The 26,639-nt window shown below is 46.6% G+C and overlaps 1 protein-coding gene across 1 annotated transcript in view; it reads left to right on the top strand.

The window, feature by feature from the left end:
- Window positions 1-308: 308 nt before the first annotated feature.
- The window catches only part of LOC144592993 (neural-cadherin), a 151,491-nt gene continuing 125,160 nt past the window's right edge, over window positions 309-26,639 (top strand). The window contains exons 1-2 of the mRNA XM_078398408.1: window positions 309-357; window positions 24,098-24,211. Of these exons, the coding sequence (XP_078254534.1) occupies window positions 309-357; window positions 24,098-24,211 (163 nt within the window). The remainder of the gene's footprint in view (window positions 358-24,097; window positions 24,212-26,639) is intronic.

Genomic DNA, 26,639 nt, shown 5'->3' with positions numbered 1-26,639 from the left:
GAGTAACTCAGTGGGACAGGCAGCATCTCTGGAGAGAAGGAATGGGTGACGTTTCAGGTCGAGACCCTTCTTCAGACCTGAACGTCACCCATTCCTCCTCTCCAGAGATGCTGCCTGTCCCGCTGAGTTACTCCAGCATTTCATGTCTATCTTCGGTTTAAACCAGCGTCTGCAGTTCCTTCCTACACTAAACGAGTGTGCTTGAAAATGCCCCGGTTTCACACAAGTTGAGAAAGGGTATTTTCACGCACAGACCCTGTGGCATTTTCAACGCTGGGTACGTGCTTGAAAATACCCAGCTCGTACTCATGGGGATAATTCAAATACACGTCTACGAAGCTTCAGAACTCAACTGCTGTGAGCCCTGGATGAGGGCTGAGATGAATGGGTGATTTGATCTCACGTTCACACGGAGTGTCGGCTTTCAACTCACCATTCCCACTGTTGGGATGAAACAGATGTTGGAATGATTTGGAAAAACACATCTGCTGCCCTGACCTACAACGGGACCAGGAAGATAGGTTGAATGTTACCCGTATTGTATTCAAGAGAGAGTTAGACATAGTTCTTCGGGCTAACGGAATCAAGGGATATGAGGCGAAAGCAGGAACGGCGTACTGATTTTGGATGATCAGCCATGATCATATTGAATGGCGGTGCTGGCTCGAAGGGCCGAATGGCCTACTCCTGCACCTATTTTCTCTGTTTCTAGTCACACAGCGTGGAAACAGGCCCTTCGGCCCACACATGTCCAACATGTCCCATCTACACTAGTCCCACCTGCCTGTGTTTGGCCCCCTAAACCTGTCCTATCCATGTAGCTAACTTGAAATACACGGTCACACATTCATGTGAAGGGAGTTTCTAACATCTCTGTAATATTTAGAAGTTGGGAGGTCATGTTACAGTCATATAAGACGTTGGTGAGGCCGCATTTGGAGTCTCGTGTTCAGTTCTGGGCACCATGTTACAGGACAGATGTTGTCAAGATGGAAAGGGAGCCGAGAAGATTTACGAGGATGTTGCCAGGACTAGAGGGTGTGAGCTATCGGGAGAGGTTGAGTAGGCTGGGACTCTATTTCTTGGAGCGCAGGAGGATGAGGGGTGATCTTATAGAGGCGTATAAAATCATGAGTGGAATAGATCGGGTAGACGCACAGAATCTCTTGTCCAGAGAAAGGGAATCGTGAACCAGAGGACATAGGTTTAAGGTGAAGGGACAAAGATTTAATAGGAACCTGAGAGGTAACATTTTCACACGAAGTGTGATGGGTGTATGGAACGAGCTGCCAGAGGAGGTAGTTGAAGCAGGGACTATCGCAACGTTTAAGAAAGATACATGGATAGGACAGGTTTAGAAGGATATGGGCCAAACGCAGGCAGATGGGACTAGTGTAGCTGGGACATGTTGGTCGATGTGGGCAAGGTGGGCCGAAGGGCCTGTTTCCACACTGTATCACTCTAGAACTCTATTTGTCCTTTGTTTATGAAGGAACTGTAGATGCTGGTTTACACCAAAGATAGACACAACATGCTGGAGTAACTCAGCGGGACAGGCAGCATCTCTGGAGAGAAGGAATGGGTGACGTTTCGGTTTAAGTCTGAAGAAGGGTCTCGACCCGAAACGTCACCGATTCCTTCTCTCCAGAGGTACTGCCTGCCCGCTGAGTTACTCCAGCATTCTACCTGTGCTTTACTTTGTTTCCTGACTGCAAAGGGAATTAGAAGAACAAATGTGCCGGGAGATTGCAGACAGCTGCAGGTCAAATAAGGTTGTCGTAGTAGGGGATTTTAACTTTCCCAATATAGACTGGGAAAATCATAGCCTGAAGGGTTCAGATAATAATAATAATAATAATGCATTTTATTTATATAGCGCTTTTCATACACTCAAAGACGCTTTACAGAGATTTTGAGAACATAGGGAAATGAATAAATAGATAAATAAGTAAATAAATAAATGAACAGAGAAAGGAGACAGAAGGTGAGGTGACCTTCAGTGGTTGAAGGCAGTACTGAACAGGTGAGACTTCAGTGATGTTTTGAATGTGGTGAGTGTGGAGGAGTCTCTAACGGTTTGGGGTAGTGAGTTCCATAGGGTGGGAGCAGCGATGGAGAAAGCCCTGTCCCCCCAGGATCTGAGTTTGGTCCGGATGTGGGGGGATAGGAAATTGGCAGCGGCAGAGCGGAGGGTGCAGGTGGGAGTGTGCCTGTGGAGGAGGTCGGTCAGGTAGGATGGGGCCAGGTTATGGAGGGCTTTGTAGGTTATGAGGAGGATTTTGTACTGGATTCGCTGGGGGATGGGGAGCCAGTGGAGTTTATAAAGTACGGGGGTGATATGGTCACGGATCGAGGTGTGTGTGAGTAGACAGGCAGCGGAGTTTTGAATGTATTGAAGTTTATTGATGATTTTTGAGGGTGCGCCATAGAGGAGGCTGTTGCAGTAGTCCAGACGGGAGGTGATGAAGGCGTGGATGAGGGTTTCTGCAGCTGTGGAGGAGAGGGATGGACGGAGACGGGCAATGTTTTTGAGGTGGAAGAAGGCTGTCTTTGTGATGTGTTTGATGAGTTTGTCGAAGTAGAGGGTTTGATCAAGGATGATTCCAAGATTCCGGATGTGAGGTGAGGTGGATACTGGGAGACCATCAATGTTGAGGATGAAGTTTTGGGTGGATTTGGTGAGCGTTTTTGGACCAATGATGATGATTTCAGATTTGTTGCAATTGAGTTTGAGGAAGTTTGATTGAAGCCAAGATTTTATTTCAGTGATGCAGTTTGTCAGTGTAGAGTGTGTGGTGGTGGAGATTGACTTGGTGGAGATGAGGAGCTGGATATCATCGGCGAAGCAGTGGAAGTTGAGACCATGACGGCGGATTAATTGACCAAGGGGGAACAGGTAGAGGATGAAGAGGAGGGGGCCAATGACTGAGCCTTGGGGGACACCTTGGGGGAGGGGAGCGGTGGGGGATTTACAGTTGTTAATGGAGATGAACTGGTGTCTGTCAGAGAGGTAAGATTTGAACCAGGATAGGGCTTTTCCGGTGGTCCAATTCCCCAAAAGTGTTCAGGAGAGTTTTCCTAAGCAGTATGTGGAGGCCCCCATACGTGAGAGGGCAACGCTGGATCTAGTATTGGGAAATTGGGAAGGGCCAGTTAATGAAGTGTGTGTGGAGGAGCCTTTTGGGCCCAGTGGCCACAGTTCGATTAGGTTTAAGATAGTTATGGATAGGGACGGAGAGGGTCCAGGTGTTAAAATGCTCAACTGGGGTAAGGCCATCTTTGAGGGTATGAGAGAAGGTCTCGCTCAAGTTGACTGGAGCAGGTTTTTAGAGGGGAAAGGAACATTGGCCAAGTGGGATGTTTTTAAAAGTGTACTGAAGAAAGCTCAGGATGTGAGAGTGAAGGGCAAAGCAGGCAAACGCAAGGAAGCTTGGCTGACGAGGGAAATCGAGGTGTTGGTCAAAAACAAGATGGATGCACGGGACAGGTATAGGCAGCAGGGATCAAGTGCATCCCTGGAGGAGTTTCGGGAACTAAGGAGTAAACTAAAAAAAGGAGATCAGAAGGGCAAAAAGGGGCCAGGAGATAGCTCTGGCGGGTAGCATTAAGGACAATCCCAAAAGATTTTATAAATACATAAGGGGGAAAAGGGTAACTAGAGAGAGAGTGGGACCTCTCAGGAATCAAAGCGGTCACCTCTGTGTGGAGCCACAGGATATGGGCAAGGTCGTAAATGAGTATTTCTCTTCTGTATTTACCGAGGAGAAAGACAGTAGGACGGATGAAAATGGAGCAGTCACTGGAAGTGTCGTGAGAGCAGTCAGGGTTACTGTTGAAGACGTACTGAAGGTACTGTCGTGTTTGAAGCTAGACAAATATCCGGGCCTGATCTGATATATCCGAGGACATTGTGGGAAACTAGAGGGGAAATTGTGCGAGCCCTGGTTGAAATTTATGAGTCGTCCTTAAATACAGGAGAGGTGCCGGAAGACTGGAGGGTGGCAAATGTTGTACCTCTTTCCAAGAAGGGCTGCAGGGAAAATGCTGGGAACTATAGGCCGGTGAGCTTAACATCTGTAGTTGGTAAGTTACTGGAGAGTCTTCTGAGGGATAGGATATACAGGCATTTGGATGGGCAAGGGCTGATTAGGGACAGTCAGCATGGTTTTGTACGTGGGAGGTCGTGTCTCACAAATCTGATTGATTTTTTTGAAGACGTGACCAAAAAGGTCGATGAGGGCAGAGCTGTAGATGTTGTGTATATGGACTTCAGTAAAGGCGTTCGACAAGGTTCCACATGGTAGGCTGCTCTGGAAGGTTCAATCGCATGGGATCCCAGGAGAGATAGCTGAATGGATAGCAAACTGGCTCCATGGAAGGAAGCAGAGGGTGATGGTGGAAGGTTGCTTCTCAGACTGGAGGCCTGTGACTAGTGGTGTGCCTCAGGGTTCAGTGCTGGGCCCATTACTGTTTGTCATCTACATCAATGATTTGCATGAGAACATACAGGGCAAGATTAGCAAGTTTGCTGATGATACAAAAGTTAGTTGCTTTGCAGATAGTGAAGATCTGAAAGATTGTGAAAGATTGCAGCAGCATCTGGGTCGATTGGCCAGGTGGGCGGAGGAATGGTTGATGGAATTTAATGCCGAGAAGTGTGAGGTGTTGCATTTTGGGATATTGAACAAGGGCAGGACCTGCACAGTGAATGGTTGGCCTCTGGGTAGTGTTGTAGAGCAGAGGGATCTAGGAGTACACGTGCATGGTTCCTTAAAGGTCGTGTCGCAGGTAGATAAGGTGGTTAAAAAGGCTTCATCAGTCAGAATATTGAGTATAGAAGTTGGGAGGTCATGTTGCAGTTGTATAAGACATTGGTGAGATCGCATCGAGAATATCGTGTTCAGTTCTGGGCACCATGTTATAGGAAAGATATTGTCAAGCATGAAAGGGTTCAGAAAAGATTTATGAGGATGTTGCCAGGACTAGAGAGTGTGAGCTATAGAGAGATGGTTGAGTAGGCTGGGTCTCTATTCCATGGAGAGCAGGAGGATGAGGTGAGATCTTATAGAGGTGTACAAAATCGTGAGAGGAATAGACTGGGTAGATGCACAGAGTCTCTTGCCCAGAGTAGGGGAATCGAGGACCAAAGGACATAGGTTCAAGGTGAAGAGGAAAAGATTTCATAGGAATCCGAGGGGTAACTTTTTCATACAAAGGGTGGTGGGTGTATGGAACAAGCTGCCAGAGGAGGTAGTTGAGGCAGGGATTATCCCATCGTTTGAGAAACAGTTTGACAGGTACATGGATAGGACAGGTTTGGAGGGATATGGACCAAGAGTAGGCAAGTGGGACTGTTGTAGCTGGGACATTGTTGGCCGGTGTGGGTGAGTTGGGCCGTTTCCGCACTGTATCATTCCGTGACTCTATGACTCTATCTACCTCCTAACCCCATTCTCCTGCCTTCTCCCCATATCCTCTGACACCTGTACTAATCAAGAATCTACAGTATCTATCTCTGCCTTAAAAATATCCCATGTCTTGGCCTCCACAGCCTTCTGTGGCAAAGAATTCCATGGATTCACCACCCTCTGACTAAAGAAATTTCTCCTCATCTCCTTCCTAAAAGAACATCCTTTAATTCTGAGGCTGTGACCTCTAATCCCACTGGTGGAAACATCCTCTCCACATCCACTCTATCCAGGCCTTTCACTATTCTGTATGTTTCAATGAGGTCCCCCCTCATTCTTCTAAACTCCAGCGAGTACAGGCCCAGTGCCGACAAACACCCATAATAGGTTAACCTATTTATTGCTGGGACCTCCTCTGGACCCTGTCCAGAGCCAGCGCATGCATGGTGGTGCAGCGGTAGAGCTACTGCCAGACAGCGCCAGAGACCCGGGTTCGATCCTGACCACGGGTGCTTGTCTTTACGGAGTTTGTACGTTCTCCTGCATGGGATTTTTTTGTCTGAGATCTTCGGTTTCCTCCCACACTCCAAAGACGTACAGGTTTGTAGGTTAATTGGCTTGGTGTAAAACTAAAATTGAACCTAGTGTGTGTAGGGTAGTGTTCACGTGTGCGGGGATCGCGGGTCAGTGCGGACACGGTGGGCCGAAGGGCCTGTTTCCTGAACTAAAACTCCTTCCTCAGATATGGTGCCCAGAATTGCTCACAATATTATGCTTTTAATGCTACGATGTTTAAAAACAAACATATTTGTTTTAGTTAGAAGTGATTACAGTCCCCACAGGCCCTGCACGCATCTCACGCTGTACTGAGCAATTTAATAATAATCTGCTTCCAACTCACAGTCCACACAATCTCCTTTACATTATTATTATTCTGATGGCAGATTCCCAGGGAGAAGATTACAAAACAGCTTTCACCTGGAGGTGGCAAAGCAATTTAAAAATTCAACGGCCAATAAAGTCAACATGGAAAAAGTTGACGAGATTTAAATGTGACGTCGTTTTTAATTTTTTTTTTCTGAGTGCTGGTTCGTGGCAATTTTCTGCTCTCAGAGTCACAGAGTGGTACAGCGTGGAAACAGGCCCTTCGGCCCAACTTGCCCACACCGGCCAACATACCCCAGCTGCACTAGTCCCACTTGCCTACGTTTGGCGCATATCCCTCCAGACCTACCTTATCCATGTATCTGTCCAAATCTTTCTTAAACGTTGCGATAGCAACTGCCTCAACCACCTCCCCCGGCAGCTCATTCCATTCACGGTGGCACAGCGGTAGAGTTGCTGCCTTACAGCACCAGAGACCCGGGTTGGTTCCCGACTACGGGTGCTGTCTGTACGGAGTTTGTACGTTCTCCCCGTGATCTGTGTGGGTTTTCTCCGGGATCTCCGGTTTCCTCTCACATTCCAAAGACATACAGGTTTGTAGGCTAATTGGCTTGATAATATTGTAAATTAAACCTAGTGCATGTAGGATAGATGTGCAGGGATGGCTGGTAGGTGTGGACTCGGTGTGGTTCTGCGCTGTATCTAAACTAAACTGAACTAAACTAAACTAAACTAAACTAAACTAAATTAAACTCAACACCCTTTGTGTCAAAAGGTTACCCCTCAGATTCCTGTAAAATCTTTCCCTCCGCTCATCTTAAGCCTTGGGTTCACCAGGGATGCTGTCTGATCCACTGCATTTACTCCAGCACTTTGTGTCTGAAAAAGACCCTTTCGTCAGACTGCTGTGTTGCAATTGCAATTGCCAGATGTTTAAATGAACAACTTGCTCCTTAGATGTCTCTGCAACCCATCCCAGGGTGTGTTTAACATCACTTTAAAACATAGTCTACAAATATTCCTTTTGAATCACAATTGTCATAGAGTCATGAAGTCATACAGCGCGGAAACAGGCCCTTCGGCCCAACTTGCCCACACCGACCAACAAGCCCCATCTACACTATTCCCACCTGCCTGCATTTGGCCCATATCCCCCTAAACCTGTCCTATCCATTTATGTCTAAATGTTTCTTAAACGTTACGATAGTACCTGCAATTTTGCAAGCCTTTGCCATTGCAATAGAGTCCCATAGTCACAGGGCAGAGAAACAGGCCCTTCGGCCCAACTCGCCCATGTCAACCAAGTTGCCCCATCGAAGCTGGTCCCATTTCCCCACTTTTTGTCCCTCTAAACCTTTCCTATCCATGTCCCTGTCCAAGTGTCTTTAAGGCGGCACGGTGGCACAGCAGTAGAACTGTTGCCTTACAGCGCCAGACACCAGGGTTCAGACGTGACTGAGAATCTGTCTGTACGGAGTTTGTACCTTCTCCCGGTGACCTGTATGGATTTCCTCTGGTTTCCTCCCACACTCCAATGACATACAAGTTTGCAGGTTAATTGGCTTCTGGTAAATTGTCCCAAGTGTAGGATAGAACTGGTGCGTTGGGATCGCTGGTCAGAGCGGACTCAATGGGCCGAAGGGCCTGTTCACGCTTTATCTGTAAATCTAAATGTTGTCATGGTATCTGTCTCAACTACCTCAGGCAGCTTGTTCCAGAAACCCACCATCCTCTGAGTGAAAATGTTGCCCCTCAGGTTCCTATTAAATCTTGCCCATCACACTTTAAACATATGTGCTCTTGTTTTTGATTCCCCTATCCTGGATGAAATACTCTGTTCATAGCCTATCTATCCCCTTCATGATTTTATACGTCTCTAAATGATACCCTTCAGCCTCCTGCGTACCAAGGAATAAAACTCTAGGCTCTCCAGCCTCCCCCTATAGCTCAGGCCCTCGAGTCTTGGCAACATCCTCAATAAATCTTCCTTGCAAAATGACAACTGTAAGACAAAATCTTTTCTTGCTCGAATTTTAGGATGAGATTGGAAATGTATTCATATGTGATAAGACCAGCATTAGGCCATTCGGCCCATCGTCTACGCCGCCATTCAATCATGGCTGATCCATCTTCCCCTCTCAACCCCATTTAGTTTAGCTTAGTGCAGAGATACAGCATGGACACAGGCCCTTCGGCCCCTCCGAGTCCGCGCCGACCGGCGATCCCTGCACACCAGCACTATCCTACACACTAGGGTCAATTTACAATTATACCAAAGCCGATTAATCTACAAACTTGGAGTGTGGGAAGAAACCGGAGCTCCTGGAGAAAACCCACGTGGTCACAGGGAGAACGTACAAACACTGTACAGACAGCACCTGAGGTCAGGATCGAACCGGGGTCTCTGTCGCTGTAAGGCAGCCACTCTACCATCGTACTGTCCCCCCCCCCATTCTCCTGCCTTCTGACTACAATCCCTGACACCCTTACCAATCAAGAATCTATCTATCTCTGCCTTAAAAAATATTCACTGACTTGGCCTCCACAGCCTTCTGTGGTAATGAATTCCACAGATTCACCACCCCCTGGCTAACGGGGGCTTTTTCTTTTCTCCGGTTTTGGAAGGGGGTTTTGTTCGGTGCCTTGAGAGTTAATTATCCAGGCGGTTTAGGTACACGTCTGTAGAGTCCTGCTTCTCACTGTTATGAACTGCAGCAAGGTTACAGTGCAGGTCAATAGGGGCCGTCATTTTTCAAAGCTGTCATCACGCTGTCTGGCTCCAAAGGAGATGAAAACAAAGTAGGCTGGATTCTGGAAGAAAGGTCTGCCCTCTCCCAGCACCAAAGACCTCTCAAGTAACACATCACACAATGCCCCGTAACCAGCCACAGGCTCACGGTCACGGCTTTTACGTTTGGGTTTGAGTTTATTTTAAAGAAGATGGAAACAAAGCGCTGGAGGAAGAGCGGGACAGGCAGCATGTGTAGGAAAAGAACTGCAGATGCTGGTTTAAATCGAAGGTAGACACAAAATGCTGGAGTAACTCAGCGGGGGGACAGGCAGCATCTCTGGAGAAAAAGGGTGGGTGACATTTTGGGTCGGAACCCTTCTTCAGACTCAATAATAAGATTAATTTAGTTTAGTTTATTTCACTGTCACGTGTACCGAGGTACAGTGAATAGTTATTGTTGCATGCTAACCAGTCAGAGGAAAGACTATAGATGATTACAATCGAGCTGCCCACAGTACTCCCTTATCATGTATCTACTGTATCTATACACTGTAAATGGCTGGATTATAATCATGTATTGTCTTTCCGCTGACTGGTTAGCACGCAACAAAAGGCTTTTCACTGTACCTCGGTACACGTGACCATGAAAACTAAACTGAAAAGGACGCAAAATGTAACTCAGCGGGTCAGGCAGCATCTCTGGAGAACATGGATAAGTGATGTTTCTGGTCAGGGCCCAACTTCAGAATATAGTTCGATGTGTAATGGAATTATAAACTTGTACATAAATATTTGCTCTTGTATCATAAGAGCACTGTCTTTGATCTTTGATAAGACATCACAGATGGAGTACCATCATTGAATATTAAAGGTAGTGCTCCCTCTACTTCATTCGAGGTGTGGTCGGGCCATAAAGAACTCGAAAGGGGCAGCACGGTGGCGCAGCGGTAGAGGTGCTGCCTTACAGCGCCAGAGACCCGGGTTCAATCCTGATTATGGGTTCTGTCTGTAGGGTAGTTTGTGCGTTCTCCCCGTGACCTGCGTGGGTTTACTCCGGGAGCTCCAGTTTCCTCCCACACTCCAAAGACGTACAGGTTTGTAGGTTAGTTGTTTTTTTGTAAAAAATGGCGATTGTCCTTAGTGTGTGGGATAATGTTAGTGTACGGATTGATCGCTTGTTCCGCTGGTTGGCGCGGACTCGGTGGGCTGAAGGGCCTGTTTCCGTGCTGTGTCTCTAAATGAAAAAGCTGAACTAAACTAAACTCATATATGAATAAAAGTGACTTTGTATTCAGCATTCTACATTGCAGAGTGCAGGATATAATTCTCCGCATTGTAGCGCACCAGTTACTGAGACACGGTCCAATGTCCGCAATGGGGTGGAGATGAATTGGACACTACCCGTGCTCATGGAAGGAGCGGATGGAAGCCTGATAACAGAGGGGAAGAAGCTGTTCCATATTTTATAAACCACAGCACAGCCAACATGTGCAGATTGCTGTGAAGGTTTGTTAAGGATATGGGTTTTAAATTTGAGCACGGTTCCTTTGCTCCTCCATGGAGCGAAATCAAGCCAAACACAAGTTAAAATTCGCTCAACACCTTCGCTCAGTCCGCCTTAACCAACCCGATCTCCTGGTGGCTGAGCACTTTAACTCCCCCTCCCACTCCCAGTCTGACCTTTCTGTCAAGGGCCTCGTCCAGTGCCATTGTGAGGCCCACCGGAAATTGGAGGAACAGCACCTCATATTTCGCTTGGGCAGCTTGCAGCCCAGTGGTATGAACATCGACTTCTCCAACTTTAGATAGTTCCTCTGTCCCTCTCTTCCCCTCCCCCTTCCCAGTTCTCCCTCTATCTTCCTGTCTCCACCTATATCCTTCCTATGTCCCACCCCCCTGACATCAGTCTGAAGAAGGGTCTCGACCCGAAACGTCACCCATTCCTTCTCTCCTGAGATGCTGCCTGACCTGCTGAGTTACTCCAGCATTTTGTGAATAAATACCTTCGAGCGTAGGGAAAGATACAGAGTGCAGAATGTACATCAGAGAAAGAAACCAGGAACTGCAGATGCGGGTTTACACAAAAGGACACAAAGTGCTGGAGTAATAGAGTCAAACAGGTCCTTAGCCCAACGTAACCAACATGTCCCATCTACACTGTTTCAACAGCCTGCGTTTGGCCCATATCCCTCTTAACCTGTCCTATCCATGTACCTGTCTAAATGTTTCTTAAACGATACGATGGTCCCTGCCTCAGCTACCCACTCCGGCAGCTCGTTCCATACACCCACCATCCTTTGTGTGAAAAAGTTACCCTTCAAATTCCTATTAGATCTTTCCCCCTTCACCTTAAACCTCTGTCCTCTTGTCCTCGATTCCCTTACTCTGGGCAAGAGACTCTGTACATCTGCCTCCATCTCCATCTTATAAACCTATTGAATTTCTATAGTGTTTTGTTCTGATTAAAAACAACTGATTGGATCTGTTTAATCACTGAAAGCAAGAGGAAACAGAAAATGATGGTACATTTTAATGACTTGTGGAAAGAATTTTACAGGATTGTTTTACTTGTATTTTTGATGTGGCAACATGCTTGAATATGGTAATTCTGTCCGCACTCAGACACACATAGAGTCATAGAGTGATACAGTGTGGAAACAGGCCCTTCAACCCAACTTGCCCACACCGCCCAACATGTCCCAGCTACTCTAGTCCCACCTGCCCACGCTTGGTCCATATCCCTCCAAACCTATCCTATCCATGTACCTGTCTATCTGTTTCTTAAACATTGGGATAGTCCCAGCCTCAACTACCTCCTCTGGCAGCTTGTTCCATACACCCACCACCCTTTGTGTGAAAAACGTACCCCTCAGTTACCTATAAAATGCTTTCCCCTTCCCTTAAGCCTATGATATATACCCCTTTCCCCAGTTCCCGCTATTAAACTTTGACTTGGCCTCTGTAATCTTTAACGCGTAAGCATAAAACATTTTCTGTTCCCTTGTAAATCTTTTCACGCTTGATTAGGTGTCTGTGACTTCTCATACGAAACCTTCTGATCGTTGCAGAAACAGTCGGTCTCTATTTACTACCTGATAACACTCTGTGATATTGGAAGTCTCATTATTTTACCGTTAACCTTCTGACCTCCATTTCTCAAGTTCTATCTTCACAAGCCCTTGTTGATAATTACTTCCACTCAACTGAGGTAATATCTCAGTGGAACAACTCTGTACATACAGGATTTTCGATTGCTTTTGCAAACTCGCTACAATAGATTTTAATAGAAGAACCATGGACTATTTGTTGTTACCCAGAACCAGGGGTCACAGCTTAAGGATAAGGGGGAAGTCTTTTAGGACCGAGATGAGAAAACATTTCTTCACACAGAGAGTGGTGAGTCTGTGGAATTCTCTGCCACAGAAGGTAGTTGAGGCCAGTTCATTGGCTATATTTAAGAGGGAGTTAGATGTGGCCTTTGTGGCTAAAGGGATCAGGGGGTATGGAGAGAAGGCAGGTGCAGGTTACTGAGCTGGATGATCAGCCATATCATATCATATCATATCATATCATATATATACAACCGGAAACAGGCCTTTTTCGGCCCACCAAGTCCGTGCCGCCCAGTGATCCCCGCACATTAACACTATCCTACACCCACTAGGGACAATTTTTACATTTACCCAGCCAATTAACCTACAAACCTGTACGTCTTTGGAGTGTGGGAGGAAACCGAAGATCTCGGAGAAAACCCACGCAGGTCACGGGGAGAACGTACAAACTCCTTACAGTGCAGCACCCGTAGTCAGGATCGAACCTGAGTCTCCGGCGCTGCATTCGCTGTAAAGCAGCAACTCTACCGCTGCGCTACCGTGCCGCCATGATCATATTGAATGGCGGTGCAGGCTCGAAGGGCCGAATGGCCTACTCCTGCACCTATTTTCTATGTTTCTATGTTACACGTAGTTTAGTATTAGTTTAGAGATACAGTGCGGAAACAGGTCTTTCAGCCCACCGAGTCCACGCCGACCAACGATGCCCGCACACCTGCACTATCACTAACACTTTCTTGATGAGTACGGGTGTCAGGGGTTATGGGGAGAAGGCAGGAGAATGGGGTTAGGAGGGAGAGATAGATCAGCCAATGATTGAATGGCGGAGTAGACTTGATGGGCCGAATGGACTAATTCTACTCCTATCACACGACTGAAGGGCCTATTTCAATGCAGTATTTCTTTACTCCTATCATATATGACTTTGACTATCCTACCCACACTGGGAACAATTCACAATTTTACCAAAGCGTATTAACCTACAAACCTGCATGTCTTTGGAGTGTGGGAGGAAACCGGAGAAAGACATGACACAAAGTCAGGATGGAACCCGGGTCTCGGGCTCTATAAAGGCAGCAACTCTACCGCTGCGCCACCGTGCCACCCTTTTATCATGATGACAGCATATTAAAGATTCACTTAGATCTGAAGGGCGACCTTTTCACTCGGAGGGCAGTGAGTATACAGAGCATAGATTACAGAACGGCACAGTACAGCAATAGGAATCTGAGGGGCAAGTTTTTCACTCAGAGGCTGATGGGTGTATGGAACATGGAATACAGAGCAGAGAAGATACAGCAGTACAGCAGAGGAGCAGGCCCTTAGGCCCACAGAGTCTGTGCCGAACATGGTGCCAAGGCATGTGGGGCACGGTGGCGCAGCGGTAGAGTTGCTGCCTTACAGCGCTTGCAGCGCCAGAGACCCGGGTTCGATCCTGTCTTCAGGCGCCGTCTGTACAGAGTTTGTACGTTCTCCCCGTGACCACATGGGTTTTCTCTGAGATCTTTGGTTTCCTCCCACACTCCACAAAAACGGTACAGGTATACAGGTAAATTGGCTTGGCAAATGTAAAAAATATTGTCCCTAGTATTTGTAGTTTTGTGTTAATGTGCGGGGATCGCTGGTCGGTGCAGACCCGGAGGGCCGAAGGGCCTGTTTCCATGCGGTATCTCTAAGCTAAACTAAACTAAACCACCTCTGCACGTGCTCCATGTTCCTCCACTCCCTGCCTTTCCTAAGGTCTTCCCTGTGCCTTTCCTAAAGTCTCTTAAATGTCACAGTTGTGTCCACCACAGCTACCATGTTCCAGGCACTCACCATCCGCTGTGTAAAATACCTGTCCTGTACACCTGGCACGGGCTGCCAGTGGAGGTGGTTGAGGCAGATACTATAACACCATTTAAGAGAGACCTGGACAGGCACATGGATAGGAAAGGTTTAGAGGGATATGGGCCAAACTCGGGCTGACACTAGCTTAGAAGGGGCATCTTTTAGTTTTTAGTTTTAGAGATACAGCACGGAAATAGGCCCTTCGGCCCACCGAGTCCGTGCCGACCAGTGATCCCAGCACATTAACACTATCCTACACACACGAGGGACAATTTACACTTGTACCAAGCCAATTAACCTACAAACCTGTACGTATTTTGGAGTGTGGGAGGAAACTGAAGATCTCGGAGAACACCCAGGCGGACATGGCGAGAACGTATAGACTCCGTACAGACAGCACCCGTAGTCGGGATCGAACCTGGGTCTCCGGCGCTGTGAGGCAGCAACTCTACCGCTGCGCCACCGTGCATAACAAGAAGTTTCATTGTACATGGCAATAAAGTATCATCATTATCATCATCTTCGTCTCTGGAGAAAAGAAATAGGTCATGTGTAGGAAAGAACTGCAGATACTGGTTTAAATCAAAGATAGACACAAAATGCTTCAGACTGAAGAAGGGTCTCGACCCGAAACGTCACCCATTCCTTCTCTCCCGAGATGCTGCCTGACCTGCTGAGTTACTCCAGCATTTTGTGAATAAATACCTTTGATTTGTACCAGCATCTGCAGTTATTTTCTTATACTATTTAGTGTTAATGATGTCACTTTAAGATGGGCTGTTTTTGAGAATTTAGCACAGAAGCAGAGCAGTGCGGTTAAATCCCATAATATATCTTCCTTTCAGGTTAAAATTAATGGAGCAGAAGGCAAAGTTTGCACCACTCAATCTTTGTCTAAAATGACAGTCCGCAAGATGATAAATGCCATTAGTGGAACAATGGAGGCACCTCTAGATAAATGATCAGCCACACATAATGTGGATGACTTCACCTTTCACACTCCCTATTGATAGACCACAACGTGAAAACAATGCGTATACGCTCCATTGTAGAAACATTAACAATACAGTGTGTTCTGATTAGATGGCCGCAAGACTGCAAACAGACGACTTCTCGACCGCAGAGAATTATCATTGTAAAAGTCTCGACCTCGAAGGCAATCTTCAGAGGGCATTTGACCTATTGTCTATTGTCTAATGTCTATTGACCTTGTAGTTTGTCATTAATATCCCATTCGGGCTCACAATAGCAATGGTGGTGCAGCGGTAAGTTGCTGCCTTACAGCGCTTACAGCGCCAGACACCCGGGTTCGATTCCGGCTAAGAGTGCGTGCCTGTACGTTCTCCCCGTGACCTGCATGGGTTTTCTCCGAGAACTGGCACGGTGGCGCAGCGGTAGAGTTGCTGTCTTACAGCGAATGCAGCGCCGGAGACTCAGGTTCGATCCTGACTATGGGCGCCGTCTGTACGGAGTTTGTACGTTCTCCCCGTGACCTGCGTGGGTTTTCTCCGAGATCTTCGGTTTCCTCCCACACTCCAAAGACGTACAGGTTTGTAGGTTAATTGGCTGGGCAAATGTTAAAATTATCCCTAGTGGGTGTAAGTAAGTGTTAATGTGCGGGGATCGCTGGGCGGCGCGGACCCGGTGGGCCGAAGGGCCTGTTTCTGCGCTGTATCTCCAAATCTAAAAAAAAAACACAAAAAAAAACTTCTGTTTCCTCCCACACTCCAAAGACGTACAGGTTTGTAAGTTAATTGGCTTGGTGTAAATGTAAAAATTGTCCCTAGTGTGAGTAGGATAGTGTTAGTGTGCGGGGATCGCTGGTCGGCGTGGACTCGGTGGGCCGAAGGACCTGTTTCCGCACTGTATCTCTAAACTAATGTAAGCTAAACTAAACCGACATTGTTGAGCATGTAAGTTAAGTGTCTGAGCAGATTGCCTTTCACCTGAAGAGACTTTACAATGCCTGTGTAACCCTGATTGAGAATTAAGAGACGAAACTCTCAGGAATCATTTTCCCTCTTCTACTTTAAATTCATACACCAGTTGCAAAATGATCTCACAGAGTCATAGAGTGACACAGTGTGGAAACAGGCCCTTCAGCCCAACCTGCCCAGACCTGCCAACATGTCCCATCTACACTAGCTCCACCTGCCTGAGTATGGCCCATATTCCTCCAAACCTGTCCTAACCATATACCTGTCTAAATGTTTCTTAAACGTCGCGATAGAGCCTTCCTCAACTATCTCCTCTGGCAACCCGTTCCATACACCCACCACCTTTTTTGTGGGAAAAAGTTACCCATCAGGTTCCCAAAAAATCTTTCCCCCCCCGCACCTTAAACATATGATTAAACCTATTTATTACATTGTGGCATATATTCCTAAACATTTCTCAACACTGCACCCCGTCTACTTTTCTGAAAACACCTCCCTCAATCCAATTGTCCTTAATGTAGCGGAGTGTTTAGAAAGGAACTGCAGATGCTGGTTTATAGCGAAGATAGACACACAAAATGCTGGAGTAACTCAGCGGGTCAGGCAGCACCTCTGGAGAAAAAGGAATAGGTAACGTTTTGGGTTGGAAGGAGGGTCTCGGCCCGAAACATCGCCTACTTCTTTTTCTCCAGAGATGCTGCCTGATCGTCCGCTGAGTTACTCTGGCATTTGTGTGCAATTCTTGGTGAATGTTTGTTTAAAAAGAAATACTGTATGAAATTATCCTCAACCCCCTTGAATCTTTCAAAGATGGGGATGGGCAGCAGCCAAATATATGCACCCATGAAAATACAACTTTGCAGACTATATAAAGCATATTTTAATAAGGTAAGGGGCGACATAATGGCGCAGCAGTAGAGCTGCTGCCTTACAGCGCCAAAGACCCAGGTTCAATCCTGACTACAGGCGCTGTCTGTACGTTCTCCCTGTGACCGCATGGGCTTTCCCCGAGAGCTCCGGAGTTTCCTCCCACACTCCGAAGACGTACAGTTTTGTGGGTTAAGTGTCTTCTGTAAATTATAAATGATCCCGGGTTTGTAGGATAGAGCTATTTGTTGGTCGGCGCGGACTCGGTGGGCCGAAGGGCCTGTTTACACGCTGTATCTCTTAAACTAAACGACACTGAACTAAGTCTAGAATGATGCATTTTTTGAATTTACATTCCGGTCGGTGCTAGACGAAAAATGTAGCAGAATTAATTTAGTGGAATGGCGCCCCTTAATTCCTTTCATAATAGTGCATTGTTAGATTGGAGCATATTGTGGGAATATAATATTTTGCATTGTTGGGCCTTTGGCACTCACTCTCTACCTCCTGCTACCATGGCAGAAGTTAACAGAGTTTCTCCTGCCAAACCGTGGCTCATTCAAATGTTATTGTATGCAGTGCAACTAATCTCTTTAACAAGCCTATCAATCACGGAAGAGCTCGGGCAAATGTGGAGTGGGTTTGCCGCGCACTGGAGTATCACCGTTGATACTCATGGCCACAGAATTCATGGCCGCAGAAGACTGTGGAGGCCAAGTCTGAAGAAGGGACTCGACCTATTCCTTTTCTCCAGAGACGCGTCTGACCCGCTGACTTACGCCAGCTTTTTGTGTCTATCCAAGTAAATGGATATTTTTAAGGTGGAGATCACAATCACAATCACAATCACAATAAAACCTTATTAGCCAAGTATGTTTTGCAACATACGAGGAACTTCATTTGCCATACAATAGACAATAGGCGCAGGAGGAGGCCATTCGGCCCTTCGAGCCAGCACCACCATTCAATGTGATCATGGCTGATCATTCTCAATCAGTCATAACAGTAAAAAGCAACAGGACACACAAAATACATTTTAACGTGAACATCCACCACAGTGACTCTTCCACATTCCTCACTGTGATAGAAGGTGAAAAACCAGTTCAATCTCTCCCTTCTTTGTCCTCCAGCTGTCGGGGGCTCTAACCTTCCGTTGACGGGATGATCTTGATATTCTTTATATTCTTTCTCATATTCTTTATTGGTGCTGGTGTCAGGGGTTATAGGGAGAAGGGGGTAGGTAGGGAAAGATGAATCAGCCATGATTGAATGGCGGAGTAGACTTGATGGGCTGAATGGCCTAATTTAACTCCTAGATCTTATGAATTTAAGAAGTTATGAACCACTCAGCGTCATGAAACTGGAGAGTGTAGAATCAATATCCCTCGGGTTTTGAACTGTGATTTGCCATACAGAGCAATGCCTAATGGAGATTAGATTTACCTCAAAGAAAGTACCGACTATACTGCTTTGGTCTGAAGAAGGGTCTTGACCCGAAACGTCACCCATTCCTTCTCTTCTGAGATGCTACCTGACCCCCTGCGTTACTCCAGCATTTTGTGAAATAAATACCTTCGATTTGTACCAGCATCTGCTGTTATTTTCTTACATACTGCTTTGGTGGTTATCACTCATTCTACTCCTGCCATCGGGAAGAAGGTACAGGAGTCTGAATATTGGAATGTCCAGGTTCAGGAGCAGCTTCTTCCCAACAACAATCAGGCTATTGAACGCTATGAACTGGGATGGAGAGGGAAAGATAGATCAGCCATGATTGAATAGCAGAGTAGACTCAATGGGCCGAATGACTTAATTCTGCTCTTATGAACTAAACTCCGAACTACAAACTACTTTGTTTGCATTAGGGATTTTGCTCGTTTTTGCAGTGTATCGGTTATTTTTGAGACTTTTTAGACTTTAGAATTATAGCGCTGAAACAGGCCCTTCGGCCCAACGAGTCCGCACCAACCAGCGATCACCCTGTACATTAGCACTGTCCTACACACACTAAGAACAATTTACAATTTTACCGAAGCCGATTAACCTACAAACCTGCACGTCTTTGGAGCGTGGGAGGAAACCAGAGCACCCGGAGAAAACCCACGCAGGCCATTGAGAGTACAGGCAACGCCCATAGCCAGGATTGAACCCGGATCTGTGACGATGCAAGGCAGTAACTCTACCGCTGCACCACCATGCCACCCTCTGTATTGAGCTTTCTTTTGTTCGCTCATTATATAATCTATTGAGTTCTGTGTCCACAAAACTGTTGTTCTGTTGCTCATTGTTCCGCTCCAGATATGACCATATGGCAGGCACGGTGGCGCAGTGGGTAGAGTTGCTGCCTTGCAGCACCAGAGACCCGGGTTCAATCCTGACTACGGGTGCTCTCTGTACGGAGTTTGTACGTTCTCCCCGTGACCTGCGTGGGTTTCCCGGGAGGATCTCCGGTTTCCTCCCCACATTCCAAAGACGTACAAGTTTGTAGGTTAATTGGCTTGGTATGATTGTAAACTGACCCCAGTGTAGGTTAGTGCTAGTGTGGGGATCGCTGGTCGGTGTGGACTCGGTGGGCCGAAGGGCCTGTTTCCGCGCTGTATCTCTAAACTAAACCAGACAAAAATCTTGTTGACTCTGACTCTCTCTTGACCAATTATATCTTTTTGTTAATTGAAATGTCCTCCATGTCTAATGAACCCATGCTGATCTTTAAGATCAGGTGCCTGCACTCCAGTGCTGTGCAGTACATTGTTTTTGAGGTTACTATAAAGATACAGCACGCAAACAGGCCCTTCAGCCCATCGAGTCCATGCCAACCATCGATCACCCGTTCACACTAGTTCTATGTTATCCCACTTTCCCATCCACTCCCTACACACTAGGGGGCAATTTACAGAGGGCCAATTAACCTACAAACCTGCGCGTCTTTCGGATGTGGGAGGAAACCAGAGAGCCCGGAGGAGACCCACGTGGTCACAGGGAGAACGAGCAAACTCCACACAGCCAGCACCTGAGGTCAGGATTGAACCAGGGTCTCTGGCGCTGTGAGGCAGCGGCTCTACCAGCTGTGAAATCCATTTTTGAAAGCAATTTTTGTTTGAGTAAAGCATGGAGAATTGATCCTTAAATCCATTTTACTGCAATAGTCTGCCTTGAGCTACGGAACAAATAAGGTCATATTTTTGTAGGTTATAATACAATTGTTTCCCAATTTGAGAATGTTCTTACTGTGGAGTTAATCTGCTAGGATAAGAAGGTTAATATGGATAGGCGCAGGAAGGAACTGCAGATGCTGGTTTGAACCAAAGATAGACACAAAAAGCTGGAGTAACTCAGTGGGTTAGACAGCATCTCTGGATAAAAGGAATAGGTGGCGTTTTGGGTCGACTTGTTCAGACTGAGAGTCAGGGGAAGAGAAAATGAGAGATACAGACAGTGATATAGAGAGATGTAGAACAAATGAATGAAAGATATGCAAAAACGTAACGATGATAAAGGAAGCACGCCAATGTTAGAAGTGGGCAAGGTGAAAACATGTGGATAAATGTGAGGTTATGGTGGCAAGAACAAGAAGGCAGATTATTATCTGAATGGTGTCAGATTAGGAAAAGGGGAGGTGCAACGAGACCTGGGTGTGCTTGTACATCAGTTACTGGAAGTAAGCATGCAGGTACAGCAGGCAGTGAAGAAAGCTAATGGCATGTTGGCCTTCATAACGAGTACAGGAGCAAAGAGATCCGTCTGCAGTTGTCCAGGGCCCTGGTGAGACCGCACCTGGAGTATTGTGTGCAGTTTTGGTTTAATTTGAGGAAGGACATTCTTGCTATTGAGGGAGTGCAACATAGGTTCACAAGGTTAATTCCCGGGATGGCGGGACTGACATATGATGAAAGAATGGAACGACTGGGCTTGTATTTGCTGGAGTTTAGAAGGATGAGAGGGGTACTTATAGAAACATATAAAATTGTTAAGGGATTGGACAATCTAGGTGCAGGAAACATGTTCTCGATGGTGGGGGAGTCCAGAACCAGCGGCCACAGTTTAAGAATAAGGGGTAGGCCATTTAGAACTGAGATGAGGAAAAACTTTTTCACCCAGAGAGTTGCGAATTTGTGGTATTCTCTGCCTCAGAAGGCAGTGGAGGCCGATTTATTGGATGCATTCAAAAGAGAGTTAGATAGAGCTCTTAGGGCTAGCGGAATCAAGGGATATAGGGAGAAGGCAGGAACGGGGTACTGATTGTGGATTATCGGCCACGATCACATTGAATGGCGGTGCTGGCTCGAAGGGCCGAATGGCCTCCTCCTGCACCTATTTTCTATGTTTCTATGTTTATATGTTTACCGACAATGAGACTCAACAAGACGACTTTAAAACTAGTACAACGACTTGGGTGAAGGAGAAGGGATGCAAGGGTTACTTGAAGTTGGAGAAATCAATATTAATATCGCTGGTTTGTAAGCTGCCTAAGTGAAATATAAGGTGCTGTTCCTCCAATTTGTGTGTGGCCTCACTCTGACAATGGAGGAGACTCAGGACAGACAGGTCAGTGTGGGAATGGGAAGGGGAATACAGATAGGAACGGTTTAGAAGGATATAGAGCAAAAACAGGTATTCGGGACTGGCTCAATGTGCCAACTTGCTGGGCATGGACAAAGTGGGCCGAAGGGCCTGTTTCCACGATGTATGACTACAGCTCTCGGGAGACCAGCATTTCTTCAACATAAGGGTAGCACGGTGGCGCAGTAGTAGAGTTGCTGCCTTACAGCGCCAGAGACCCGGGTTAGATCCTGACTACGGGTGCTGGCTGTACGGAGTTTGTATGTTCCCCCTTGGCTTTTCTCCGGGTGCTCCAGTTTCCTCCCACACTCCAAAGACGTGCAGATCTGTAGGCTAATTGGCTTCTGTAAAATGTCCCTTGTGTGTATGATGGAACAAGTGTGTGAGGATCGCTGGTCGGCATGGACTTGGTGGGCCAAAAGGCCTGTTTCCACGCTGTATCTCTAAACTAAACTAAATAGAATGCTTGATTGTATATATCCAGACCTCTGTAGTGTTATGGTCACTGTACATTACTAGACTAGTCAGGGGTTATGGTGAGAAGGCAGAAGAATGGGGTTGAAAGGGAAAGATAGATCAGCCATGATTGAATGGAATGGACTTGATGGGCAGAATGGCCTCATTCTGCTCCTATCACATATGAACTTATGAACTTAATATTTAGAGTATTAATTCAGCGACATGTTAGAATCCCTCCTTGCCAGTGATTTAAGTAAACCGCGAATAAAAACCTGGTGTTAGTATGGTGACAGTGAAACTATTGGAAAATTGTTCAAAATCCATCTGGCTCATCGATGTTGTTTAGGAAGGCAAATCTACCATCCTAAGGCAATATAACTGCTCCTCGTTTCAGGATTAGAAAAAAACTGCCTGATGAGACATCCTCAGACATATGTCACTCTCAGCTGCTTCGAAGAGCTGTTTAAAACTGGAACCCATGAGATCTATGTGGAGGCATTGTGTAGGAAGGAACTGCAGATGCTGGTTCAAACCAAAAAGCTGGAGTAACTCAGCGGGGACAGGCAGCATCTCTGGAGAAAAGGAATCGGTGACGTTTCGGGTCGAGACCCAACTTCAGACTGAGTGTCAGGTGGAAAGGGAAACGAGAGATATAGACGATGATGTAGAGAGATTTGGAAGAAATGAATGAAAGATATGCAAAAAAGTAACAATGATAAAAGAAACAGGCCATTGTTAGCTGTGGGCTAGGTGAAAACGAGTTGCAGACAATGAGACTCACCAGGATGACATTGAAACTAGCACGACAACTTGGGTGGGGAGGGACACAGAGAGAGGGGATGCATGGGCTACTTGAAGTTAGATATGTGATGAATATGGGATCAACAGCATTTAGGATTACCTTCACCAAGACTCCGATGGTTGAAGGAGGCAATTAGGAATGAACAGTAGACGTTGGTCTCACCAACAAAGTCCAGATCCCAAGAATAAATTAGCAAAACATCGCCAATATTCCAGGCAATATCAATTATTTGTTTGCACACTTTCTGCTGAGCATTGGTGGGCAACCCCATTAATTTTGTTTGATTCCCACACTATTTCTTTCTGGGAAGAGTTTTTTCCTTGCTCCAGTTGGTACATTCACCACAAGGCACAAGGTAACTCAGCGGCTCAGGCAGCATCTCTGGAGAAATGGGCTGAAGTAGGGTCCCGACCCGAAACGTCACCTATTTCTTTTCTCCAGAGATGCTCCAAGGACGTACAGGTTTGTAGGTTAATTGGGTTGTTCCTAGCATGTAGGATGGTGCTAGTGTGTGGGGGCCGCTGGTCAGCACGGACTCAGTGGTCCGAAGGGCCTGTTTCCACGCTGCATCTTTAAACTAAACGAAACTTGTTTTTCACCAATGTCCTTTAGGATGCAGAAGAAATGCATGCATCTGTTTATTCATTGGCATGCAGACTACAGTGACACTATAGAAACATGGAAATATAGAAAATGGGTGCAGGAGTAGGCCATTCGGCCCTTCGAGCCAGCGCCGCCATTCAATATGATCATGGCTGATCATCCAAAATCAGTACCCCTTTCCTGCTTTCTCCCGATATCCCTCGATTCCGTTAGCCCTAAGAGCTAAATCTAACTCTCTCTCTTGAAAATAACCAGTGAATCGGCCTCCACTGCCTTCTGTGGCAGAGAATTCCACACTTTCACAACTATCTGGATGAAAAAGTTTTTCCTCATCTCGGTCCTAAATGGCCTACCCCTTTTTCATAAACTGTGACCCCTGGTTCTGGACTCCCCCAACATCGGGAACATTTTTCCTGCATCTGGCCTGTCCAATCCCTTAGGAATTTCATATGTTTCTATAAGATCCCCTCACATCCTTCTAAATTCCAGTGAATACAAGCCCAGCCGACCCATATACAGAAACGCTGGTATGTTTTGTCCATGGTAGCGTTAATTGAGAGTGAGCATTTGATGAAAGGGTTAGGAGTGGATTGTCACTGTGAGGGCTTTAACTAGTTGTTTGTTTAGCTGTGCAAATTTGAGATTCCCGGTCTGCCGTCCAAATGATGTGCGTGATTATCTAGATGGACTCTACATTAATGGCACCTTGTCGCTGTTTATTCTGCAGACCTACGCAAATGAAAAACTGGTATGTTTGTCGAACGACAAACTATTTGTGTTTAATCTCAAGGACTGCCGTCAGTCAATAATTCTCTCCCTTCCATCCTCTCCGGCTCTCCCCTTCACCCACCAACCGGCACTTCGCAGGCTGAAGGGAGAGGGTCTGAAGAAGGGTCTCAACCCCAAACTTCACCCACTCTTGCACGGTGGCGCAGCGGTAGAGTTGCTGCCTTACAGAGCCAGACCCGGGTTTGATCCTAACCATGGGTGTTGTCTGTACGGAGTTTGTACGTTCTCCCCGTGACCGAGTGGGTTTTCTCCGAGATCTTCGGTTTTCTCCCACACTCCAAAGACGTACAGGTTTGTAGGTTAATTGGCTTGGTATAAATGTAAATTGTCCCTAGTGTGTGTAGGATGGTGTTAGTGTGCGGGGATCACTGGTCGGTGCGGACTCGATGGGCTGAAGTGCCTGTTTCCGCGCTGTACCTCTAAACTGGACTAAGCGAAAAGAAGAGGTCAGCCTGTTTTTAACTCTGATCATTATATTCATGGCACACTTCCATTACTGGTGTCGCTGAGCCACTGATCATTCCTCAAAATGAAAAGGATTGGTGTTGCCAATTAAACAGCAGCATGCCCAGAGGAGATACATTCAAGGCTGGGAGCTCTGAACTGCGGTACGAGGACAATGGAAGAAAGGGGGCATGTTAATTAGCGCTGAATCCCATCAAGCAGATGGGCCTCTGTGGTTACGGAGAGCTGGCAAAGGGCTATTTTGTCCCAACAGCCACCTCCCACTGTGCGCTTTTCTTTGCCTCAAATTTGAGCGCTATCAAGACTCCATTGATTTCTAAAGCCCCGTGCTTCTGAAAGGAATGCGACTCCATTCTTTCCGAGCTGCTCAGTCCATCAAGGAGACCCTCTTCAAAAGCAGTTCACCTCATGAAATACCGAAGCCAGACTCAATCTGGGAATTAACGTCCACAGTTACCGTTAAAAAAATAAATGACTCTTCACCGGCAGCTGATGGGTCTACCAGCTGTCCGTGTCTGAGGCGCGGATGTCAATGCCTTTTTTATTTACTACTTTAAAAGCTCCTGTCCCAAATGAGATTTGAGGCTTGAAGTTCAAAAGATCACAGGAGTTACAATTTTTTTCTCACCCAGGTTGAATCCCAGAGGCATCGTACTGCTGCTTGTAACGTGAGTCTGAGAGATATCTCTTAATTTAGTTTAGTTTAGGGATGCAGCGTGGAAACAGGTCCTTTGGCCCTCGAGTCCACGCCGACCAGCGACCCCCCCGTTCCATCCTACGCACAAATAACACACAGAATAATGAAAGGCAGAGATAGAGTGGATGTGGAGAGGATGTTTCCACTGGTGGGAGAGTCCAGGTCCAGAGGGCAAAGCCTCTGAATTAAAGGACGCTTTTTTAGAAAGGAGGTGAGGAGGAACTTCTTCAGTCAGAGGGTAGTTAATCCGTGGAACTCATTGCCATGGATGGCCGTGGATATTTTTAGTGGATATTCAGTGGATATGTTTAAGGCAGAGATGGACAAATTCTTGATCAGAACGGGTGTCAAGGGTTATGGGGAGAAGGCAGGAAAATGGGATTAGGAGAGATCAGCCATGATTGAATGGGGGAGCACACTCGATGGGCTGAATGGCCTAATTCTACTCCTATAACTTGTGAACTTGTGAACACGAGGGACAATTTCCAGAAGCCAATTAACCTACAAACCTGCACATCTTTGGTATAGTATACTATACAAACACAGCATGGAGACAGCCCCTTCAGTCCACAGAGTCCACGCTGATCGTACAGTAGTCATACCCTACACACTGGGGACAATTTACAGAAGCCAATTAACCTAAAAACCCGCACGTCTTTGGAGTGTTGGAGGAAACTGGAGAAAACCCACACGGTCACAGGGAGAACGCACAAACTCTGTAAAGACAGCACCCGCGGTCAGGAACGAATCGGGGCCTCTGACACTGTAAGGCAGCAACTCTACCACTGCACCACCGTGCTACCCCATTCTTGCCATTAAATGTCATAATTGTCATTCCATTGCCTCAAGGGCGGTCACGGTGGCGCAGCGGTAGAGTTGCTGCCTTACAGCGAATACAGCGCCGGAGACTCAGGTTCGACCCTGACTACGGGCGCCGTCTGTATGGAGTTTGTACGTTCTCCCCATGACCTGCGTGGGTTTTCTCCGAGATCTTCGGTTTCCTCCCACACTCCAAAGACGTACAGGTATGTAGGTTAATTGGCTGGGCAAATGTAAAAATTGTCCCTAGGGTGTTAATGTGCGGGGATCGCTGGACGGCGCGGACCCGGTGGGCCGAAGGGCCTGTTTCTACACTGTATCTCTAAATCTAAAATCTAAATCTAAATCTAAATCTAAATCTGAATCTAAATCATCCTGAATATATATTTTTAGTCCCTTGTAACTCTCCTGCAATGGAACTGGGAAAGTAATTATTTTTCTTTTGCAGTCCATGG

The sequence above is a fragment of the Rhinoraja longicauda genome, chromosome 4 (assembly GCF_053455715.1).
Source record: "Rhinoraja longicauda isolate Sanriku21f chromosome 4, sRhiLon1.1, whole genome shotgun sequence".
Taxonomy (NCBI): Eukaryota; Metazoa; Chordata; class Chondrichthyes; order Rajiformes; family Arhynchobatidae; genus Rhinoraja; species Rhinoraja longicauda.
Note: the sequence above shows the minus strand (reverse complement) of the source record. Positions and strands in the feature narration are given on the sequence as shown.